Source organism: Drosophila rhopaloa, unplaced genomic scaffold (assembly GCF_018152115.1).
Source record: "Drosophila rhopaloa isolate 14029-0021.01 unplaced genomic scaffold, ASM1815211v1 contig_178, whole genome shotgun sequence".
Lineage (NCBI taxonomy): Eukaryota > Metazoa > Arthropoda > Insecta > Diptera > Drosophilidae > Drosophila > Drosophila rhopaloa.
Window position 1 is genome coordinate 67,422 of NW_025335059.1, and position 19,732 is coordinate 87,153.

Consider the following 19,732-nt stretch of genomic DNA (forward strand, 5'->3'; position numbering starts at 1 on the left):
TGAGCGCACTCTTATATTAAATATTCACCACGAGGAATTTTTTATTCGCTAATAAGCATTTGTCTTTTTAGTAATGCACATCATACATATGTAGGTATGAAACCCTACTGGCTGTAGATTAAATTTCTTATAATTAAAATTGATCAAAGTAAATGCGAACAACATTTTTGTATCTGTGTATATATATGGCAAAGCAATTGGACATTTTTAAGTTTACATTAAAATTGTTGTATTATTTATGCATACATATTTACAGTAATAAAAAAAACAAAAAGTTACTGATTAAAGTTTGAGCCTGATGCTAATTTTAATTAAAGTTTTTTTGTTTTGAAAAAATATTTCTTGGGCTTAACTATTTACTAGTTATTATTATAACGTTGCTATTTTAAACAGACTGATACACTCCAATATATATATTATCGGTTTGTAAATGCTCATAGTTGTTATACAAAAAAAAAAAAACGAATCTCAATACTTATACTTTCTCAAAAACCAAAACAAAACATTTCTCTCATGGCCGTTACATTTGAATTCTAATTCTGGTAAATTAAGTAATACTTGTTTCATTTAAGATTTTGTAGCTTTGGAAGCTTTGCATGATTATAATTTAAAAACGAGTTATATACACCTACCCTAAAAGATAATCTTAATATATAAATGATTTATTTTTGTACTTAATTAAGTGCTTATTCAAATTGAAACATTCCATTAAGCCGCCTTTTAAACTTTAGGGCTTTTGGCTGAGCCGCGCAACGGTCACACTGCTGGCCTCCCCCACTTCCTTGCAAGGACAATTAGACGGCGGACACATACAGTTTTTTCCCCCGATCCGTGGCCGCCAGTCAGCCCAGTCTCGTCCCCCAACCGACGGGTGAATCCCCAGCAGCCGTTGGTCATTCGAATCCAGGATGCTTCGCTGGCGCCACACAGATTAGAGACATCCGCAGTCCCAGACGAAAATGAACAATTTGGTGAGTGGGCGGTGGCGGGGGATTCGGGTGTCCCCCTTGTCTGAATGTGTGTATCAATCAATCAATCACTCAATCCCTGCAGGAGCACGCCAAGCACTTCTATCCCGACAACTACAAATTGGATCTGTCCGAGACCATGAAGGCGGCTCTGTCCAAAGGACCTGGAGGCGGTGGCGGTGGAGGGGGCGTGGCAGGCGGGGATCTTCTGCCCCAGCCAAATGCCGGAATGCCAGGAGTGGGCTATGTAACCGAGAAGCTGTACATGCTGCTGCAGCTGTATCTGCAGAACAAGGGCTGGAATCCCAGTGCCGAGTTGCTGCAGTGCTTCAGCGATCTCAAGGACAACGCGATGCTGCCTAGCGCCGCCTACCTGCAGTGAGTAGGGGAGTGGTACTGGCTAATAGCACACTTAACTCCCTTTTTTTACAGGGTCCTGGCCAATCGCCTCACTCTGGACTCCCAGGGACGCCTAATCCTGCGCGACAATGGCAAGATTGTGCTGCCCTTCGAACACTTCGCCAATGCAGTGATGCTGAAGCACATGTCGGGGCCACATGGGCTGCACCTGAGCGTGGATGCCACGGTGCGGGCTGTCATCGAGTCGTACACCATCGGACGTGATCAGTTCGGCATGGAAAAGGAGTTCATCATCGAGGTGGTGCAGTCGTGTCCCAGCCCCGCTTGTCGCTACTACAAGAATCACATGGGAATCTCGCCCATGCCGTTTATGGAGCAGCAGTATCCGGGTGTGAATACGCCAGAGTTCCTGCAGCGCCTGTCCCACCTGCCGCCTGGCGGAGCAGCAGGTTCCGGACCGGGAGGATCGGCCGCCGGTTCCGCCTCCAGTGTGGCAAGTAGCTCGAGTTCGGCAAACGTGGAAATAGATCTGTCCAAGTCGACGGGAGCCAAGGTGCCCCAGGTGCCGGTACCCCCGCAGTTGCAGCATCTGACCAAGCAGCAGCAAAGCAGTATCCAGACGCAGCTCTCCCAGATCAGTGCTGCCGCCGCCCATCACCAACAACAGCAGCAGCAGCAGCAACAACAGCAGCAACAGCAACAACAGCAGCAGCAACAACAGGCAGCAGCCAAACACCAGCAGCAACTGACTGCGGCCCTAATCCAACAGCAGAACCGCGTCCTCGCCCAGCAGAGTCTCGAGAAGCTAAGCAATCACCTGAGTCCGTTGGAAAAGCAGCGCGTATTCGCTCAGCTAGATCCCAAGCACTTCGATCCCATGGCCGTCGCAGCTGCAGCCGCCAATCTTCAGATCCAGGGTCTGATGCAATCGCAGGCAGTGGCTGCCGCAGTGGCCGCTAACCAGCAGCCACCTCCGGCCACAACCACATCTGCGGCAGGAGGATCTGCAGCTGGTCCGCAGGCCCATCACGGACACCATTCTTTGCCGGCGCCATCACAGTCACCGCATTCGTCCTCTTCGTCCTCCTCCCACTCCTCGCTGGACCAGATTACCCACAAGAACGTGGCCGACTCCTTGCGGTGAGTGAAACAATCAAGTTAATCATTTTTTACTTTGTTCTTAAAATGTATACAAAATTTAAAAGAAATAAGTTTGAGCTTAATTCAAATACAATTAAATTATGAATTGTATTTAAATTATTCGACTCAAAACGAACCGTTTAAGATATTTGGCTATCAGCTATGCATATATGTTCTAGGTTCTAAAAAGGTATTTTTTAGATATACATATGAAATAAAAAAAAAATATTCTTATTAACTAAGATTCATTTTAATCTTAATTAATTATAAAGTTGTTTTAAATTTTATTGTCTTTATAATAATTATTTTTTTCTTTATATTAATTATCGTATGATATTCATATCTCGTTACATTGCTACATTTTCGACGATTTCAGATCTAACCTGGACTCGATAGAGTCGAATAAGGATCTGCTGGCGCTGCACAATGGGGCCTGGGCCACCGGTGACGCCAATCGCATGGATCACTTGGCCGTTGGCCAGGACAAAATAGTGCGGATCTTCGCGGAGCTTATGCGGAACATGTCGCGGATGAAAACCTACATACGTCCGTCTATGTGTAAACCCTACGGAAAGCAGAGCGAGAGTCTGCAGAAGAGTGAGTAGAAAACTGGGAACCGGTTCTGTTTGCCAGCAATCTAAGATACTGACCGACTCCTCCTGTTCTCTCCCTCTTCTTCTCCTCCGCAGCCCTCATGGACACCATTCAGATCGTGCAGACGCTGCGCAACTGCCTGCCCGCTCCCCACATACCCGTGTCCTCCTGGAAAAGCGAGAGCGAGGGCAACGTGGGATCAGGTGTGGGTGTGGGTGTGGGCGTAGGCGTCGGAGTTGGTGTTCCACCAGGACTCAACCTGAGCGCCGCCTTGGGTCTTCCATCAGGCAGAGTGGACAACATGCACTAGGCGTAGGATGGTGTTTGTCTAGTATCATGCATTATCTTTTGCATGCACCCACACTCACATTCTTCCAAGAGTTCGAAAACAATTAGTATTTACACGCAGAAATACGCCTAGATTATAAGTATAGCAGTTTACCCTCGTAGGCTTGGCTCCAGTTTTCCTTTTAGCAATTATGTGCCATGTTCAACACAAGACTTGATTTAATTTTCACATTTGACTGACATTTAGATATACAATGTATCGAATCCTGTGGTTGGATTCGTATAATTTCATTCTCACCACTCTGGGTTTCCTATTTGGCATGCAAAATTAACAAACAAAACGGCAAATTAGTTAAACAATTGGCAAAACGTCTGTGATATTTAAATTATGTTGGCAAAAAGGAAAGTGAAACTAAATTTAATTTATTATGTTGTGTGCCCTCTGTTGTAACGTCTTACGATTTACTTTGTGCAATATCTACTAAGCATCTATTCTTAGCCATTCTCGTGCAATCGACAACTTCTCGCCCATATCAAAAGCAACTCGAATATAGCCTATACTTAAACTAATCTACTGATAATCGACATGATAGACGCATAAGATTTACATTATATTTTGCATTAGTACTTCAGAGAATATGAAGTATACTTAGACGGAGGCCGCGGCGGCAAACAAGAGAGATTACGAGTTGTGTTTAAATTTAAGAAGCAGAAGAAGGGTTGTATTCCGTATGCAAAGGCTATTTAAATATATATTTTAACCCGCCCAAGCTCACCATTACAAGTAATACGATTAACGAGCAAACAGTATTATATGCAATAAAAGACACTTGCAAGTTGCAACCATAAGTATTTACCTAGCCGAAGTGTGGGAATTTATCGTAACATACCATATTATCGCTTAATGTTTACCTTCTGGACTTAATAAAAAATAAATATTTTATTCTACGACTAAATGGCGGATTTTTTTTTAAACTCAACTGGTGAATAATTTTGATCTGTCGATTTTAGAACTGTCCGCTAAAGTCATTAAACCTATACAAAACACGGAAACGAAGTCAATATAATTTTATTTGGATTAAAATACTTAACTCCTGATTTAAAATAAATTCAAATAGTCGTTGCCTATATACAAATTGGGACTGTATCGATTATTAACATTTTGAATAATTATTAACCATAACCATTATCCTAAATATATTAATTCTGAATATATTGTATTCAAATAAGTTATTTTTTAATTCAATTGAAACCTGGCATCACCGGGCGCTCCCATCGCTGCTGCAGTTGGCAACGTGCTGCAGCATTTTATAACCGGATTCCTCTGACAAATATTTTGGCACTCTGCTTAATGTACTACGTACATTACAAAAAAAAAAATTAAAATAAGAAAACCGTGACAACGTGGTAACGATTGTTAATATTTTTACTCCTTTTCGTGTTTATATATTGATTGTTCGATTTTATTTGAGAATTTAAAAATTTTATTTTTAAAAAAAATATACCTAAAAATATTACGTAATACAATTAAAAAAAAACGCTTGCTCCTGACGTGAGGTTTAAATCAAAATGTTAATTTTTAGTGGAGTCACTCACTTCTAGAATTTGAAAATATGTGAAAGTGGAATTCGGCTATTAGCCAGCATGCTGGTTAGCCCTAAGGATTTTGCCGTTCTCAGTTGACGGTCACACAGTGCGCTCCGAGCTGCGTTTTTCGTTGATAATTTTTAAATTTATTTATTAGTTTATTGGTTGGAAACAGAGCTGCCCCCGACTGCCCGATGACCCCACCCGGGCGCCCTCGGTCCACCGCCCCCCGCTTTAACCGACCATCGGCTATCGATATATACGCCTGACGGTAATTGGAGAACGTTTTTTCCATTTTATCTCCACCTTGTCCGCACTTCGTTTTGTGCTCTCTTTGTGCGCTGCCTCGCTTAACATTTGGGCCTAAATTGAATCCAATCGAAAAAGCCCCGCCGTGTGTGCCTGTGAAGTTTGTTAAATACCGCCCAACGGGCCAATGGCCAATATGCAATAAGAATATGTGTGTGCAATAATAATAGAGAACGGGGTGCCCCAAAACAGGAAAATGGTGCTAGACGCTCCTAACGCCGTGCCGAGCTGGCATATTTTGCTTAGCGACGCCGTCGGCGTCGATTTTTCCGGCCGCGAACTCTGCGCGAGGAATTTACAACAAAAACAATGAGAAAAAGAAATGGTATTTAAATTGTGCATCCGAAAACGATTTAGAAATGCGGAAAAGCGGTAAATGTCGATCCAAAGCGAATGTTTTTCTTTTGAAGGCCCTGTCTAAATGACGTCACAACAAGCGTAACAGAGTGCAACAGACAACAATGACCGATGAGCATAAAAGTAACATTAACAGTAACAGCAGTAACTCCAGCGACAACAACAACAGCAATAACAACAACACGGCAGCAAGTAGCAGCAGTAGCAACAACAACAATAACTGCAACGAGAGCAGCAACAACAACACTAGTGGAATAATTGCAGAGGCGGCCGCCAAGTTTCTACTGAAAAATGGCCTGAACGGGAGTAGTAGCAATAGCTTTCCCCCCCTGCCACCGCCTCTGGCCGCCAACTTAAGCAGGACGACCACGCCCACGTCTACGCCAACGCCCACGCCCACGCCCTCATCCTGCAGCTCCACCCCCACAAATGGCTTTTTGCCGCATGCCAAGACGCCCAAAAGTAGTAGCATCATGGCTGCATCCGCCGCAGTGGCAGCCACCATCGTTGGAGCTACTGCGTCCAAGCCCAGCATTGATGTCCTGGGCGGTGTCCTGGACTACAGTTCCTTGGGCGCAGCAGCCACTGGATCACTGCCCACCACTGCATCATCAGCGGGAACAGTAAAAATCGCCAAGGGCAGCAGTTCCGGCGGCAGCTTTGATATGGGCAGGACTCCAATATCGACGCATGGCAATAGCAACAACAGCTGGGGCGGCTATGGCGGCCGCTTGCAGTTCTTTAAAGGCAAGTTTCGTATTTATTTTTCCTGGCTCCCATTTAATATAATAATGTCTAACCTTTGGAATTCTTCTGCGTAGATGGAAAATTCATATTGGAACTGGCACGATCCAAGGATGGCGACAAGAGCGGCTGGGTGTCGGTCACGCGCAAGACCTTCCGCCCTCCATCGGCGGCCACCTCGGCCACTGTGACCCCAACGTCAGCGGTGACCACAGCGTATCCAAAGAACGAGAATTCCACATCGCTGAGCTGTACGTATCACATGGCATTCCGGTTCCCTTTGGAGTACCTTTTTTCTTAAATAGTCAATCCAATCGTGAATCTTATTGAATCAATTAAATTCGGTTTTAAAGTTAAACTAGATAGGGTAGCAGTTTAAGAAATGAGCTTACTCTTCAAAATAGTTCTTAATACACGTATGGGATAAAGTCCAATTTCGTACATTTAGCCTTTCTAAAAACATTTTATAAGTATAATAGTATTCAAAATCAATAAAATAATGCAAGAAGTTCGCGTCCCAATATCATTCAAAAGATAACCAATTAAAATTATTTTATTTTTATATTTTTCATCAATCCGCTAATAACATCCTTTTACTTTGTAGTTTCGGACGACAACAGCTCAATACAATCTTCGCCGTGGCAACGAGATCAGCCCTGGAAACAATCCCGGCCCCGGCGCGGCATATCCAAAGAGCTGTCACTCTTCTATCATCGCCCCAGGAACAGTGCGCTTGGGCGGGCTGCTCTCCGGACAGCCTCGCGCAAGCGTCGGCGGCCTCATGAGCCGTTAACCACCAACGAGGAGCAGCAGCCGATGTTCGAGGTGGCGGTAAAGGCGGAAAACGGCGACGATACTCTTAAGGCGGAAACTGCAGAGGTCGAGGAAGGAGGCGCTCAGTCGGAAAATTCCGCAAATGAGATTAAAACTGAAAAATCGGAAACGATCAAACGCGAGGAAGATGCTGAAGGCCCCGAGAAGGCGGTAAACGATGATAGCGAGTCAAAAGAAGCAGCGTCCGCTCTAAAGGTGGATGTACAACCAAAAGACGAGACTGTGGAGAAAATGAATACTAGTGAGGACGAGGAAGCTGTCACGGCCCCGCTTACAGTAAGCACGATTCCCGTGAACGGAGACTTAAACGGCGAACTGATTGCGAGGGTTGGGAAACCAAAACCGAAACAGCGGGCCAAGCTCAGCAGCATCATCCAGAAATTAATCGATGGCGTGCCAGCACGTCTAGAGCAAATGTCCAAGACACCAGTGGCAACAGCTACAACTACAACGGCGTCAGCAGAGCGAAGCGGTGGCGGAGTCATTGGAAGTTTAGGTCACTCCTTGACGCACAAGGTGAGTTTACTTAGTGTTACATAAACTTGTTTTTATTTTTTCAAAAATGTTAAAGGTTTAAATGAGTTTATCGTGTCTTACATAAATAAAACTTGAATTGACCATTGAATATCTTTTTTAAGGTTTCTCCGCCTTCGTCGGCATCAGCAGCTAGCCGTCTAGTCGAGTATCACCACCAGCACGTTTCGCCCAGGAAGAGGATCCTGCGCGAGTTTGAGAAAGTGTCGTTAGAGGACAACGGATGCGTGAACAACGGTAGTGGTGGTGGAAGCAGCGGTGGAGCTGGTGGCAAGCGAAGCCGCGCAAAGGCTTCTTCGACCTCGTCTGCGGCTGCCAAGGCGTCGCCAATTAATCTGGCCCCGCCCCAAGGAAAGCCGAGCCCCAGTCCCGGCTCTAGCTCATCCAGCACTTCACCAGCGGCGGCGTCCACGCAGCCAACGCGACTGAACAGCTCTTATAGCATCCACTCTCTGCTAGGTGGGAGCAGTGGCAGCGGCAGCTCATCCTCCTCCTCTGGCAAGAAAAGCGGGGACCATCCGGCGGCTATAATCAGCAATGTGCACCACCCGCACCACTCCCTCTACCAGTCCAGCTCCTCGGGCTATCCACGAGCGCTGCTCACCTCGCCCAAGTCTCCAGAAGTAACCGGCAGCAATGGCGGCGGAAAGTCTCCATCGCACGCTGGAGCCAAGAAGCGTTCGCCACCGTACACGGCTGGATCACCGCTACCAGTGGATTATGGTCACTCCTTCTACAGGGATCCCTATGCGGGAGCTGGTCGTCCTACCACAACGAGCTCGGCGTCGCAGGACCTCTCCCCGCCCCGCTCTTCGCCAGCATCGCCCGCCACGACGCCGCGCACTGTGCCCAAAAAGACTGCATCGATCCGGCGCGAATTTGCCTCGCCGTCAGCCAGCAGCAGCAGCTGTCCCTCGCCCGGAGATCGGAGTGCCTCGCCTCCGGACCGGCGGCACATGCAGCAGCAGCACCTGCAGCGCAGCTCACCTCTGCACTATTATATGTATCCGCCACCACCTCAGGTGAATGGAAACGGATCCGGCGGCAGTCCGACCTCGGCGCCAGTGACGTCGAGCAGCAGTGCAGCTGCAGTGGCGGCGGCAGCAGCGGCCGCAGCCACCTACATTCCTTCAGTGGTGTCGCCGTCGCTATACCACCCTTACATATCCACTCTGGCGGCGATGAGGCACAATCCGCTGTGGATGCACCACTATCCAGCAGGAGCTTCGGCCCTGCTGCCGCCACACCCACAGGCCGGTAGCTCAGCGGCCGCCGCTGCTGCAGCTGTTGCTGCTGCTGCGAGACTGTCGCCCCAATCGCCCTATCACGCGTTCGCGTACAACGGAGTAGGTGCGGCCGCTGTTGCGGCTGCAGCAGCTGCAGCCGCCTTCGGACAGCCCGCTCCCAGTCCTCACACGCATCCGCACCTGGCCCATCCGCACCAGCATCCACACCCGGCTGGGCTCACGACCCACCACTCGCCCGCTCACATGGCCACGCCAAAACTGACTGATAGTAGTACCGACCAAATGTCTGCAGCGTCCAGTCATCGCACCGCCTCCACTTCGCCGAGCAGCTCGAGCGCATCCGCCACTTCCGGCGCCAGCTCCTCCGCAATGTTTCATACTAGTAACCTAAGGAATGAACAAAGTTCAGGTGAGCAACCATCAGCGCGGCCTAATTGCTGTTGGCAATGGGAAAAACAAAGGTTTTGCCTTCAATATCTTTAGAACTTCAACTGCTACACAAATTTGTGATTAGATCGAAGCAGTTGTGCCCATCAACGTCTTTTGCACAAGTACAATACATATATGAATTTACTCTTATGAGTACCAGGAATAAAAATTTTATTCGACGAGCTATTTTGATCTACAAAATGATCATTAATTATAAACATCAATTAAGGGTCTATCTTAGGTTCCATTATTTATTAAACCCTATTTTAAATCACGAAGAACATAATATAAATACAACGTTTTTCTCTCCCTCAGACTTACCACTGAATCTGTCAAAGCACTGAGACATACACACGCCCAGCTGCCCCAGTTTCTGGGCCGACCATCGAGTTAAGTACATTATCGCACTAGTAGCGCTTAAGACGACATTCAACTACACGTAAAATTATTTCATAGGTTCGCTGATAATTTAGTTTTAACGTAATTGTTTTAGCCTAAGCCTAATCGTAGGTTCTTAATTAAGGCCGAACATTTAAATTACTAATACGAAAAGAGAAGAAAAACTACGGGAAAAAAAACTCAACTATGTTTTTTAACCAGTTCCAGAACTTTTTATACAAACAGTTGAGAAATGGAATTTTCGAAAAACATATTTAATATGCAAAGGAATTTTATTCTATGCCGACTAATAAAAAGTAATTTAATAAAAACATTTTTCTATAGGATGTATGAAATGAAAGTCATGAAGAATCTCAAAAAAGAGTTACGTTTTTTTCATCAAAACATTTCCTTGAAACAGACTGAACCTGATTTTTTTTTAGAAAAAAAAGATTAACTTAGTTACGGATCGCAGCATATAACTTTTTAAACTATATTTATCAAATTACAAGAACAGATTTTTTATAAAAAGCTTGTGCCTTTAAAGATGAAAATAAAACTAGGGATACAACAATTAATATGTAAACCAGAAGACAAATTTACTGAAAAAAGATAAAAATACGCAAAAAATAAAAGATATTCTATGGTAAAAACTTTAGATATCTTAAATATCGAGGTCCAAAATAGCAATCGACAGAAATTGGTGCTAGGTAGATTATATACGATTCGAATTGTTTTTAAAAATTTTGGAATCAATTTTGAAATTGATTTAGAAAGCTTATTCGAAATCAATTTTAAAATGCATGAGTTCCAATTGTAATGTTCACGATTTCATAGAATCATTTTGTGAGTTTTCTTTAAATTCATTGACTGACTCTAAAAGTTAAAATTTTTTTAGATAGGTAAAAAAAGTTCATATGTGAAGTTCAAGTTTAAATCCTCGAGGGATTTAAATTTAACCATTCCATTTGATGTCTTTCATTTACATTGTTGTATAACTTTACTTAGTGCCAATTCACTGTCAATGCTGTCCAATCAAAAACAAATGAAAATGTACAAAAATTCACATATACAAAATATTTACAAAAAATTTAAATAAAAAAAGATCCTAAACAGACAAATTCAAACCGGAATTCGTACAACTGAAACTAATACAAATAAAAAAATATTCCTAACGCAAAAAGACAAAAACAAAACGCGGTTTCTCATATTTTCTAAATTATTTATATAAATCAAATGACTATTTATATTTACGGATATGTTAATGTGTAAGTAAATAGTTGTAATTGTAAATACAGTATTTTTACACAACAACAAAGTAAACCGATACATGAGAAATAACCAATATATTTAAAATAACTATTTTTATAACGGATTTTAACAAAATACTGTATATTTTGTATCTGATTATGTAGAATAAAAAACAAAAGGATTCCATAAGAGGTCAAGAAGAGTTTGCACAAGGCCGATTGAAACTTGCTTAAAATTTGACTCTCTGTATGATGTTGTGAGAATGGAACCATCTGTTTTAAGCAGAACTAAAAAAGTTTCCAATTTCAAAATCAAGACACAAAATACATCCAGCTTGAACAATTTTAAGCAAGTGCCATTCGGCTAACCTTTTTAGTAAGCGTTACGAAAAAGATAACCTAAACGAATATAAATAAAATTTCCATAAAAATTCCATACGGTTTTTACTACCTACGGTTTAGTTAGTTAGCTAGGCGTCTAGAAACTATTATTTTATTTTTACTTTTAAAACGGTACTGTGTACGACGTTTTTGTTTTATTGAATCGTAGTTTTTATAATTTAAATATAGATGTTGCTATTGTTAAACACATGTACTTTCTGCATTGTAGAACAATGTGCGTAAACCCGAAAATAATGTTGGCAACAAGTGAAATATAAAAAGTAAGCAGAAGGGTTTCAAAAGGCTGCATCTTTTGATGTTGGAATGTGTGTAAAGTAACGGAAACAAAATTAATTTTAAAGAAATATATTTTATATAGGTATATATACTGAAACTCAACTTGATGTCAATAAAAACTTATACTAAATGTATGACAACTAATCTTTAAAAGTTTTGCTGAGTCGGGGATGATTAACTTACACATACATAGATGAAGGGCTCAGTCAAAATCTTTAACCCGATTTCCCATTAAAAACAACTATAAAATTGTTGAGACGAATACATACTATCGTAAACGTAGAAGCACATTATGTATCTATATTTTTCTTCTTTCGATTAAATTGTATACATTCGTTCGTTTATGTATTTTAATTGTTTCATTTAATTTTAGTTATCCAGCGATTTACAAAAAACGTACAAATATTAGAGAACATTACAAAATGAAACCGGAAACACAAACATTGATTTTGTTGCTGGTGACAGAAGCAGACAAAAATTATAGTACACAATTAATCGTAATGTAGGGATAGAAAATCGTAAATTTTAAACTTATTGAGTAAATGTCTAAAATTAATATAGCATAATAGGATACAATTTTTTGCACGTTCATGCGCGAGTGTGCATGTATGGGGGTGTTCAAACAACAAATGAATAATAGACAACAAAACAATTCCAGGGTCCAAGGGTCACTGTATGAGAGGGCGAAAATTGATTAGAATTACAAGAATGGGTGAACACATAAATTGTACAAAGTAACAGTAAAGTATATTGGAGCACTTGTGGGAGCGACATTATCATCTATGGGTCAGGGGGTTGTCTGTATATGAGGGGGCGTGTTGATCGGGTATATCTCGGCCTAACATAGTGAACACATAGTTTTGAACTTTATGAATTGGATACAAAATTGTACTATGCCTTTCGCAGAGGCTTAGAAAGGCGGGCAGAAAAGAAAAGTTGATCCATTTAGACTTGGTGAGTGGATTTGTTTGTATGGGAGATGTGGTTGACTTCTATACGGTCGTGTTGCCAAGTTCTTGATGTCAATGTAGTTGTCTGTTTATGGTTTGTTGTTTTTGGAGAAGTTGTGCGAGGCCCAGTTAAGGGAAGTCTTCCAGGAGTTGGCCAAAGCTTCGCTGAATTTCGCTCGGAAATGTTCGCGCGCTTTTTCCTCCGTGTAGTCCAGCACCTTAAATAAAATTTTGCGTTTAGTTAGTATGAGCTTCATCCAAAAGTTACAACCTAGGACATACTAAAGTTTCACGAAGGTAGTTCAAGTCGTTTTCGGAGGACAGTTCTGGCAGTCCCGTTGAAATCATCATTGAGAACAGCGATAAAATAAGGCAGCCGTGTTTTCGCAAAACTAAAAAGGCCTGCAAAAGTACATAGTATTAATATTCCGCCTAATAGATAGGTTTTGAGGGACTTACGCGCTCGCACAATTCCTGAAAGTGACAAAACTCTTTCGCCTCTCGGTCATTGCAGCCCTTGTTGATCACGTATACAAAATCATGGGTCAATACGAAGGGCACTCGCTCTCGCCGCACTCCAAACTTTTCCTTGAAGTGGCCCAGTATGTGACCAAAATCGATGTGAAAGAGCTAGGAACAAGATGGTGCTTTAATAGTTTTTTTTGGGAAACAATAGATTGGTGAGTACCTGTCCATTTCTTTTGACCATTATATTGTCCGAGTGCCGATCGGCCACGCCCAGCACATAAGTGGCAACGCAATAGCCAGCGCAGCTGAGCGTAAACTCGTTGATGGCCATGTTCAGTTTGTCGGGGGGCTTGTTGTGATCCTTAAGCCAACTGTAAAGGGAGCCCTTCTTAAACGCCGCCGTGGCGGAGAACATGCCCTTCTCCTTCTGGATGTTCGCAATGGTCTCTGCGTGAGGCACCACCTCAATCATGCCGAGGCGTTGCTCCATGCTAATGCAGTTGTATATGTTCATGCGAAAATCCATGCTGGCGGGGAGTTACAAATTTGATTATCTTAGTTCTGAATGCCCTTTGCTGCATTAGGCTTACCCATCACGTTTCCAAAGCTGGTCCATAACCCTTAGCATCTGCAGCGTGAGCATATCCTGGCGCAGATCATCGCCATTCTTGAAAATGATGTGCACATCGTTGGAATTCATGTCCGCGTTCTCGAAAACAACCCACAGCGGACGCATTTTGCTGTCCATAACCTTGCACTTATCTGGAGTTACGCCGCTGCACCGGAAGCTAGGATTAAGTGGATTCTGGATATTCTGAAAGACCCCCGAGTTGCGCTGATCCCGCAAAAAGTCCTGCAGCATTGTCTTCACCTTTTCCTTGCTGCCTAATTTGGCAATCTGCGATCCCTGTTTCAGCTTCTCCAGCACATGCAGCTGCTTGCGGAGTGGCGCCACGTGATGTTTGCAGCCCTTGAGATAGACCTCCAAGAGGAGACCAAACCGCGTCTGCATAGACGGCGTCTGCATCTCGGAGCGCAGGTGCCAGAAGAAGTAGTGACCGATCCGCTGGTTGCGCAGCGCTCGCTCTAGCAGAAACACTACCAAATCACTCTCCAGATAGGATTCGTGTTTGATGGCTTGGACCAGTTGGAGGAGGTACAGCAGCAGATCCTCGTCCCTGTAAAATATTATCGACATATTCACTTTGGCCAAACAATTTGCACATCAATATGAATTCGGATTATTTAAACAAACAAGACAATCTAAATTCGTTGATTGAACCTTCCTGGACGTTTTGGGGTGCTATATACATAAAGGTCATAAAATATATTGGTATTCGGAAATAAATACCAATTCTAATTTTCCTTAAAGAACTAAAACAAAAATGGCACAACATTAAGGATGATCGTACTTGAGAAAGTGTAAACACCGGATGGCAAACCGCCGCACAGCCGGATCTGGATAGGCGTAGTCCAGTAGCTCCAGGGAGCGCTCAATGGAAATTAGCGGCCACTGCTTGAGTAGATACCAGATGTCAGCCACGTCATCTCGTTCCTTCCAGTAGACGCAGTGAAGCAGGATGGACAGCTCCTCGGGAAGCTCTTGCATAATGTCGTTTCTGCCAGTATCAGAAATCGTTACATGAGAAAACTGCATTTGCCACATAAACAGAAAAACTTTACCTTCGTTCCCAAATGGCATTGCGGTCCTGATCAACCATCTCGTATATCTTGTCCAGCCCCGTATAGTTGGATAGCAGATCCTTCAGTTCTTTAAGAGGCTTTTCCGGCTCCGCCTGCTGCTGCTGCAGTTGGTTATCCCTCCAACTCCGATCCGCGGCGTACTGCAACACAACCTCTTCGCTGGGGTATCGCACGTTTCCGGTTCCGCTGCTGTGGAATGTGATGTCCACCAGAGCGCACCCTTCCTTGCGCGGGTTAGGTTCGATGGTTCCCAGAGGGTGGAACACCTCGTCCGACTGAATGTCGTCCGCATACGTCCACGTGTACAGCGTCTGACGACCGGTGCGCAGGGTGTCCTTGTAGTCAAACAGCGTTGTGTTCACCCAAGCCAGCGGGTTTTTGTTGTAGGATACGTCCTTGAGACCGCTGTCCTTGTTGTTGGAGGACTTCTTGGAGCGCGACATCTTGGTCACCTCAAAGATCACAATACAAAGGCGCGTCATTCGTGGCAGGTTCCGCATCTGTATGTCAAAGTCGATCACCTGGTCGTTAAACAGGAACGTGTTAAAGTTGCCGTTTGGCGAGTCCGTCGTTCGCTGCGAGCATAGCTTGTGCTCGCCGTGGAAGAGGCCGAGATGGACGCCCACCCTGAAGGCGCGCGCCTTATCGTAGTTCACATTCGAGATGCTGTGCAGCGTCAATTGGAAGAAGTTGCCCATGTCCCACAGCGAGGAGGGCGTCTTGGGGAGAAGGGCGGGTTGCTTCTTCGGAGGCGGCCGTTTGGGGACCATGGCCTGCTCGTTGTGGTGGTTGATGTACGACTCCAGGCGGTACACCGACTGCAGCACAACATTGGGCACCGCCGAGTCTGAGAGCGTCTCTTGGATGTACAGAAACTGGATCAGCGGATAGTCGCCGAGCAGGTACTCGTCGCGACCGCTCACCTTGAGTATGTAGTCGGCAGCCCGGTCATTCATCTTCATCTGTGACCGGTTCATCTTCTGCAGCGTGCTCTCCGTAAGTGAAAAGGGAGTGTCCTGTTCGTTAACCGACAGCGTAAATGTGCTTTGGTCGTTCTCGTTCTTGACCACGATCAGGAAGGTCTTGGTCTGATGCCGCTCTCGGATCAATTCGGGCATCTTCGTCGAGTCGGCCAAACGTAACGGGTGCTCGTACAGAAGGCGCTGCTGCCAGGTGTAGATGCTGCGCTCCAGCTCAATGTTGTCGCACATCTGCGTCATGAACAGCCGAAAGTCGTCCATCTCGGGCGTGCCTTGCGTCCGGTGGTGGTCAAAGGACTGACCGATCATCCCGCTCACCATCTTGGTGAGCTCATAGTCGCTGGAGATGGTGGTGGTGTCGGCGCGATCGCCCAGGGTGAGCAGGCCGAAATAGGGCTGCACCTCGCTCAGTCGCTTTGTCTCGTCCGTGTAGGGTTCGATGTTAAAGGTCGAAATACCGTACACTTGGTACTCGCAGGCATCCTTGATCACATAGCTCAGCGGCATTTGTTTCGCCTGATTAACCATTTCCGCCTTGACCATCTGGATGGTCGTGGCCGGGTTGACCCTTAGTCCTAGCAGGAACCCATTGGGCAGCAGGCAGATGAGCTCCACATAGTCCAGACGATCGTTCTTCCACAGGTTGACGGAAAAGCGCATGCAGGGCGTGTCCATCTCGTCTACTGGTGGCTCATATTTGACCTGGTGCTCCGCGAAGGCCAACTGCCGGTTGTTCATCATGGCGACGCCAGCGTGGTTCATGGCTTTCTGATCCTCGAACCCCGATCGTCAATCTAGGATCGGAGGATCACCAGTTCCTCCTAGTTGGGCTTCTATGTGTCGTTTTTGAACTTATGGTGGCTGGGCTTTCTGGCTTTGATTGCAGTTTTTAGTTGGGCTGTCTCCTTTTTCGTTATCAGACTGTTGTTTTCAAAGTTTTCCATTTAAATCAGCTCGACAATCTCATTGTTAGTCATCTCTGTGAATAATAAATCAGAAGGTGGCGCCGCGTTACTTAAAAGTAAACATATGGCGATTGCCGATCGACTGTTTTGGTGCTTAATTACCGACATTACTGAAAAACACTCGCCCACCCGTTGATAAGAAGGTGACCCCCGAGCTTCCCTCCCAAGATCTATAGAGATCCGTCGTAAAAAAGAGTCAGTTTTATCCGCTTTGAAACCACTTGGGATAATCCCTCCAATGCTGTGTTTTTAAATTAGAAAAGGGTGGAAGAAACTGCCTCTGAATCTTTAGTTCTTGTTAATTAAATGCAAAAACGCTGACTTTATATTTAGTATGAATCACGCAGTCATAAGTTGAGGGGCGGGCTGGGAGGGGTCAACTTGAAAACAAAAACAAGAATGGAAAATGAGGTGAACCAAGTCGACCTTTCAATGCACTAACTTGTTTTGAAGAGAGGTAGTGGCCTTTTGCAATTGAAATGACCAAGTTATACGATTATAAGATTGTGAAAGATTGATAAGGATGTGATGAACTTCAAAACATGGCCCTTAAAACGACATATCAACGGAGGGGGGTCAAATTCCATGACGGAACAGGTGGAGTTGAACCCGCGGAAAGGGTATGCAAAAAGTTACGCGGCACCGATGTCTCATCTCTAAGTCGCGATGCCACAATAATGGAAAATGCAGCTAGAGGGAAAACCCATGAGGAACGCGCGAGTCTTGAACTTTTCCATCATATTTTCACTGGTATTTTGGCCTGGCCCGTTTGTTTTTGTTTTTCTTCACCATTTTGGCCAGCCCTCGCCTAATTCTCTTTTTTTTTTGGGTGTGAGCTGCGCAGTTGCTTTTGCTCCTTACTTGTCTTCCCGCACCGGCATCCACTGTTGGCCACTTTCGGCCATTACGCACTATTATTGTTTTTCAAATGCACCGTCTAAACATTTCGGATTAGAGTTTGATTAAGAAATATTTAATTGTTTTTATTTGTATTGTTGAGTTACGTGCTGTTAAGCGTCTGTTAACCTGCACAGGGTGACTACGGTTAGCCACAGGGCGTGCCATGCACAAAGAAAAATACACGAGCCGAGAAAAATACCAGAAACTGTGACCACTTTATCTCGCCTCACGAGGCTGAGAGCATCCTTGGCATTCGAGCTGCAAGTCGTCAAATTTGAAAATCTTGATGCTCTTCACAAATATTTAATTTCTATAGCTCGATTTGTAAAATGTTTTTCATATTTTTAATAAAAAAATAAAGAACAACAATCTGTGTGCAGCGTTATTAACAAGCAAACGTCTCCCTGAAGTTAGCTTTAAAAATTCCAAAGTATCTGATTTATAAAAATAATCTTTTCTTTAAACCACCTCACTTGCAATCGAAACCCTAACATCGATAATGTTTTTCAAAAACTCGATATTGATGCTATCGTTAGTGTTTTTTGTCCAGCTCTAACATATTTCGGATTTGTTTTTATTTATTCCAGCATTCAGCCATAACAATTCGAAAATTTATCTGAAATGGAAATGTCAGACGGCCAACCATTCGAAAAGCGCATCAAAACCGAACCAGGTAAGTCTTTTTTAACATATATAAGAGTGCAGTTTATCAGTTCGTTAATTTTTTAAAGAAATTATTCTATCGGAGCCAGATCATCACCTAATTTCAAACGTTTCAGGTAATTTAAAAACTCTAGTTATTGAGTTTTTATTTAAGTTTATCAATGAATCTGTTTTGCAGATTATGATCATCTGGAGCTAACAACACAGGAGCGCATAATATCTGTTATTCGAGGTAATTCACTAAAAAAATTTTAAATTTATATTAGGTCCCAATTTATAATGTATTTACTATTGCTTTTTCAGCGGAAAATCAAGAACTAAGGGGATCCCTTGAAGCGCTACAGAGAAATGTAACATTGCTCTCAGAAACAGTGGTCTCTCAGACGGAATTAATCAAGCAATTATTGAACCGACAGCAGATCAATAGTATATTACAAATTAGCACTTTCAATTTTCCCATAAAAACAGAAGAAGATCTGTTCTACATAGACAAAGATATAACGTTGGTCTCCCAAGTCAAATATGTAGGTCAATTAATTAATTAAAATTGTATATTCATATTTAAACTATTTATTTTAAACAGGTTAATGAAATGAAAAATATATTTAGTCAAGCGCCGCTATCGAAATCATTAAAAAAGGTTCTGGCCGTAGAACTAGTCCTGGACTTTAATATAGACGGGGTGCAAAAGAAGAAAAGTCTGCGAGCTTACAAACAATTTTTCTCTGCCCTTATGGGTAGGTTATAATATAAATTGAAACTGTTACATTTTATTAATAATATATTTTTTTAGAGGCCGTTCGGTTGACCGATAGCACTCAGCCTGCGGAAAAGGCACTCCGAAAAGCCATGCATTGCGTTAAAAACAATGCATGCAAAAGAAAAGTAAGGGCAGAAAAAAACTACATTATCGATTTGGAATAAGGCAAGAATTATAATAAAAAGAGTGATAATTAGAAAGTAAGGAAATAAACGAGTTATTTTAAAATCTTAAACTCATATACAAATTGTGGAAAAGTTTTTTGTGAGTGTGGATAAAGGCCATGAAAAATAAATATCATACGTGATTCAGCATTGATCATTCCTGGGTGATTCATATAATTCGGAGTCACTAAAAAATTGCGCCAACGCACATGTCGTACAAATAAGAACAAACGGACACATTTTGGTGATAAGCCGTTATTCTAAGAATTTAAATTATAAAACAAAGAAGTTTGATGTAATAATCATATGATACTATTAATCATGAAATGTTTTTAAATACTTTCTTATTGTTTTTCTGGAGCATAAATATATATTTGTCTTATACAAATCAAAAGAAAAGTACAAAGTCAGTGTGAATGGGCTATTGAATCAGTTGACAACCCTAAAAAATCGGTTAAGGCTTTGACTATTTGCATAATCT

The 19,732-nt window shown here is 43.3% G+C and overlaps 4 protein-coding genes across 7 annotated transcripts; 3 read left to right on the top strand and 1 right to left on the bottom strand.

Annotated features, from left to right (window-relative positions):
• Nucleotides 1-758: 758 nt before the first annotated feature.
• Nucleotides 759-4,306, top strand: LOC108043383 (neurogenic protein mastermind). The gene is made up of 5 exons (XM_017122079.2): nt 759-971; nt 1,054-1,346; nt 1,401-2,468; nt 2,845-3,065; nt 3,158-4,306. The coding sequence occupies exons 1-5, from the start codon at nt 960-962 to the stop codon at nt 3,370-3,372; spliced, it is 1,809 nt and encodes a 602-aa protein (XP_016977568.1). The 5' UTR covers nt 759-959; the 3' UTR covers nt 3,373-4,306.
• A 717-nt stretch (nt 4,307-5,023) lies between these two features.
• On the top strand, nt 5,024-11,220 carry LOC108043366 (protein hairless). 3 transcript variants are annotated; one of them, XM_017122040.2, is made up of 6 exons: nt 5,024-5,208; nt 5,657-6,350; nt 6,425-6,598; nt 6,952-7,697; nt 7,820-9,371; nt 9,707-11,220. In XM_017122040.2, the coding sequence occupies exons 2-6, from the start codon at nt 5,708-5,710 to the stop codon at nt 9,733-9,735; spliced, it is 3,144 nt and encodes a 1,047-aa protein (XP_016977529.2). In that variant the 5' UTR covers nt 5,024-5,208; nt 5,657-5,707; the 3' UTR covers nt 9,736-11,220. The 3 variants fall into 3 exon arrangements, with proteins under 3 accessions (XP_016977529.2, XP_016977528.2, XP_044315156.1); XM_017122039.2 differs by lacking the exon at nt 5,024-5,208 and adding an exon at nt 5,215-5,571; XM_044459221.1 differs by lacking the exon at nt 5,024-5,208 and having other exon boundaries at nt 5,215-6,350.
• Nucleotides 11,221-11,946: 726 nt separating this feature from the next.
• On the bottom strand, nt 11,947-17,815 carry LOC108043365 (phosphatidylinositol 4,5-bisphosphate 3-kinase catalytic subunit delta isoform). The gene is made up of 8 exons (XM_044459220.1): nt 17,626-17,815; nt 14,799-16,778; nt 14,528-14,734; nt 13,706-14,293; nt 13,336-13,642; nt 13,107-13,277; nt 12,930-13,049; nt 11,947-12,865 (listed from the first exon to the last, which is right to left on the bottom strand). Exons 2-8 carry the CDS (start codon nt 16,559-16,561, stop codon nt 12,737-12,739), a joined length of 3,285 nt encoding a protein of 1,094 aa, XP_044315155.1. The 5' UTR covers nt 16,562-16,778; nt 17,626-17,815; the 3' UTR covers nt 11,947-12,736.
• Nucleotides 17,816-18,207: 392 nt separating this feature from the next.
• LOC108043363 lies at nt 18,208-19,326 on the top strand. Of its 2 annotated transcripts, XM_017122035.2 has the most exons (6): nt 18,208-18,337; nt 18,396-18,443; nt 18,506-18,559; nt 18,631-18,851; nt 18,911-19,064; nt 19,121-19,326. In XM_017122035.2, exons 1-6 carry the CDS (start codon nt 18,286-18,288, stop codon nt 19,249-19,251), a joined length of 660 nt encoding a protein of 219 aa, XP_016977524.2. In that variant the 5' UTR covers nt 18,208-18,285; the 3' UTR covers nt 19,252-19,326. The 2 variants fall into 2 exon arrangements, with proteins under 2 accessions (XP_016977524.2, XP_016977525.1); XM_017122036.2 differs by lacking the exon at nt 18,396-18,443.
• The last annotated feature ends 406 nt before the right edge of the window (nt 19,327-19,732 follow it).

Excerpts from the sequence above, each read along its gene's own strand:
- LOC108043363 (XM_017122035.2), top strand. The coding sequence starts at position 18,286 with ATGGAAATGTCAGACGGCCAACCATTCGAAAAGCGCATCAAAACCGAA. Across the intron at positions 18,338-18,395 it reads GCGCATCAAAACCGAACCAG|AAATTATTCTATCGGAGCCA; the intron begins GTAAGTCTTTTT and ends AATTTTTTAAAG. Across the intron at positions 18,852-18,910 it reads TGGTCTCCCAAGTCAAATAT|GTTAATGAAATGAAAAATAT; the intron begins GTAGGTCAATTA and ends TATTTTAAACAG.
- LOC108043365 (XM_044459220.1), bottom strand. The coding sequence starts at position 16,561 with ATGAACCACGCTGGCGTCGCCATGATGAACAACCGGCAGTTGGCCTTC. Across the intron at positions 13,643-13,705 it reads CAGCTTTGGAAACGTGATGG|CATGGATTTTCGCATGAACA; the intron begins GTAAGCCTAATG and ends ACTCCCCGCCAG. Across the intron at positions 13,050-13,106 it reads TTCAGGAATTGTGCGAGCGC|GCCTTTTTAGTTTTGCGAAA; the intron begins GTAAGTCCCTCA and ends GTACTTTTGCAG.
- LOC108043366 (XM_017122040.2), top strand. The coding sequence starts at position 5,708 with ATGACCGATGAGCATAAAAGTAACATTAACAGTAACAGCAGTAACTCC. Across the intron at positions 6,351-6,424 it reads CCGCTTGCAGTTCTTTAAAG|ATGGAAAATTCATATTGGAA; the intron begins GCAAGTTTCGTA and ends TCTTCTGCGTAG. Across the intron at positions 6,599-6,951 it reads GAATTCCACATCGCTGAGCT|TTTCGGACGACAACAGCTCA; the intron begins GTACGTATCACA and ends TTTACTTTGTAG.
- LOC108043383 (XM_017122079.2), top strand. Across the intron at positions 1,347-1,400 it reads CCTAGCGCCGCCTACCTGCA|GGTCCTGGCCAATCGCCTCA; the intron begins GTGAGTAGGGGA and ends CTTTTTTTACAG. Across the intron at positions 2,469-2,844 it reads AACGTGGCCGACTCCTTGCG|ATCTAACCTGGACTCGATAG; the intron begins GTGAGTGAAACA and ends CGACGATTTCAG.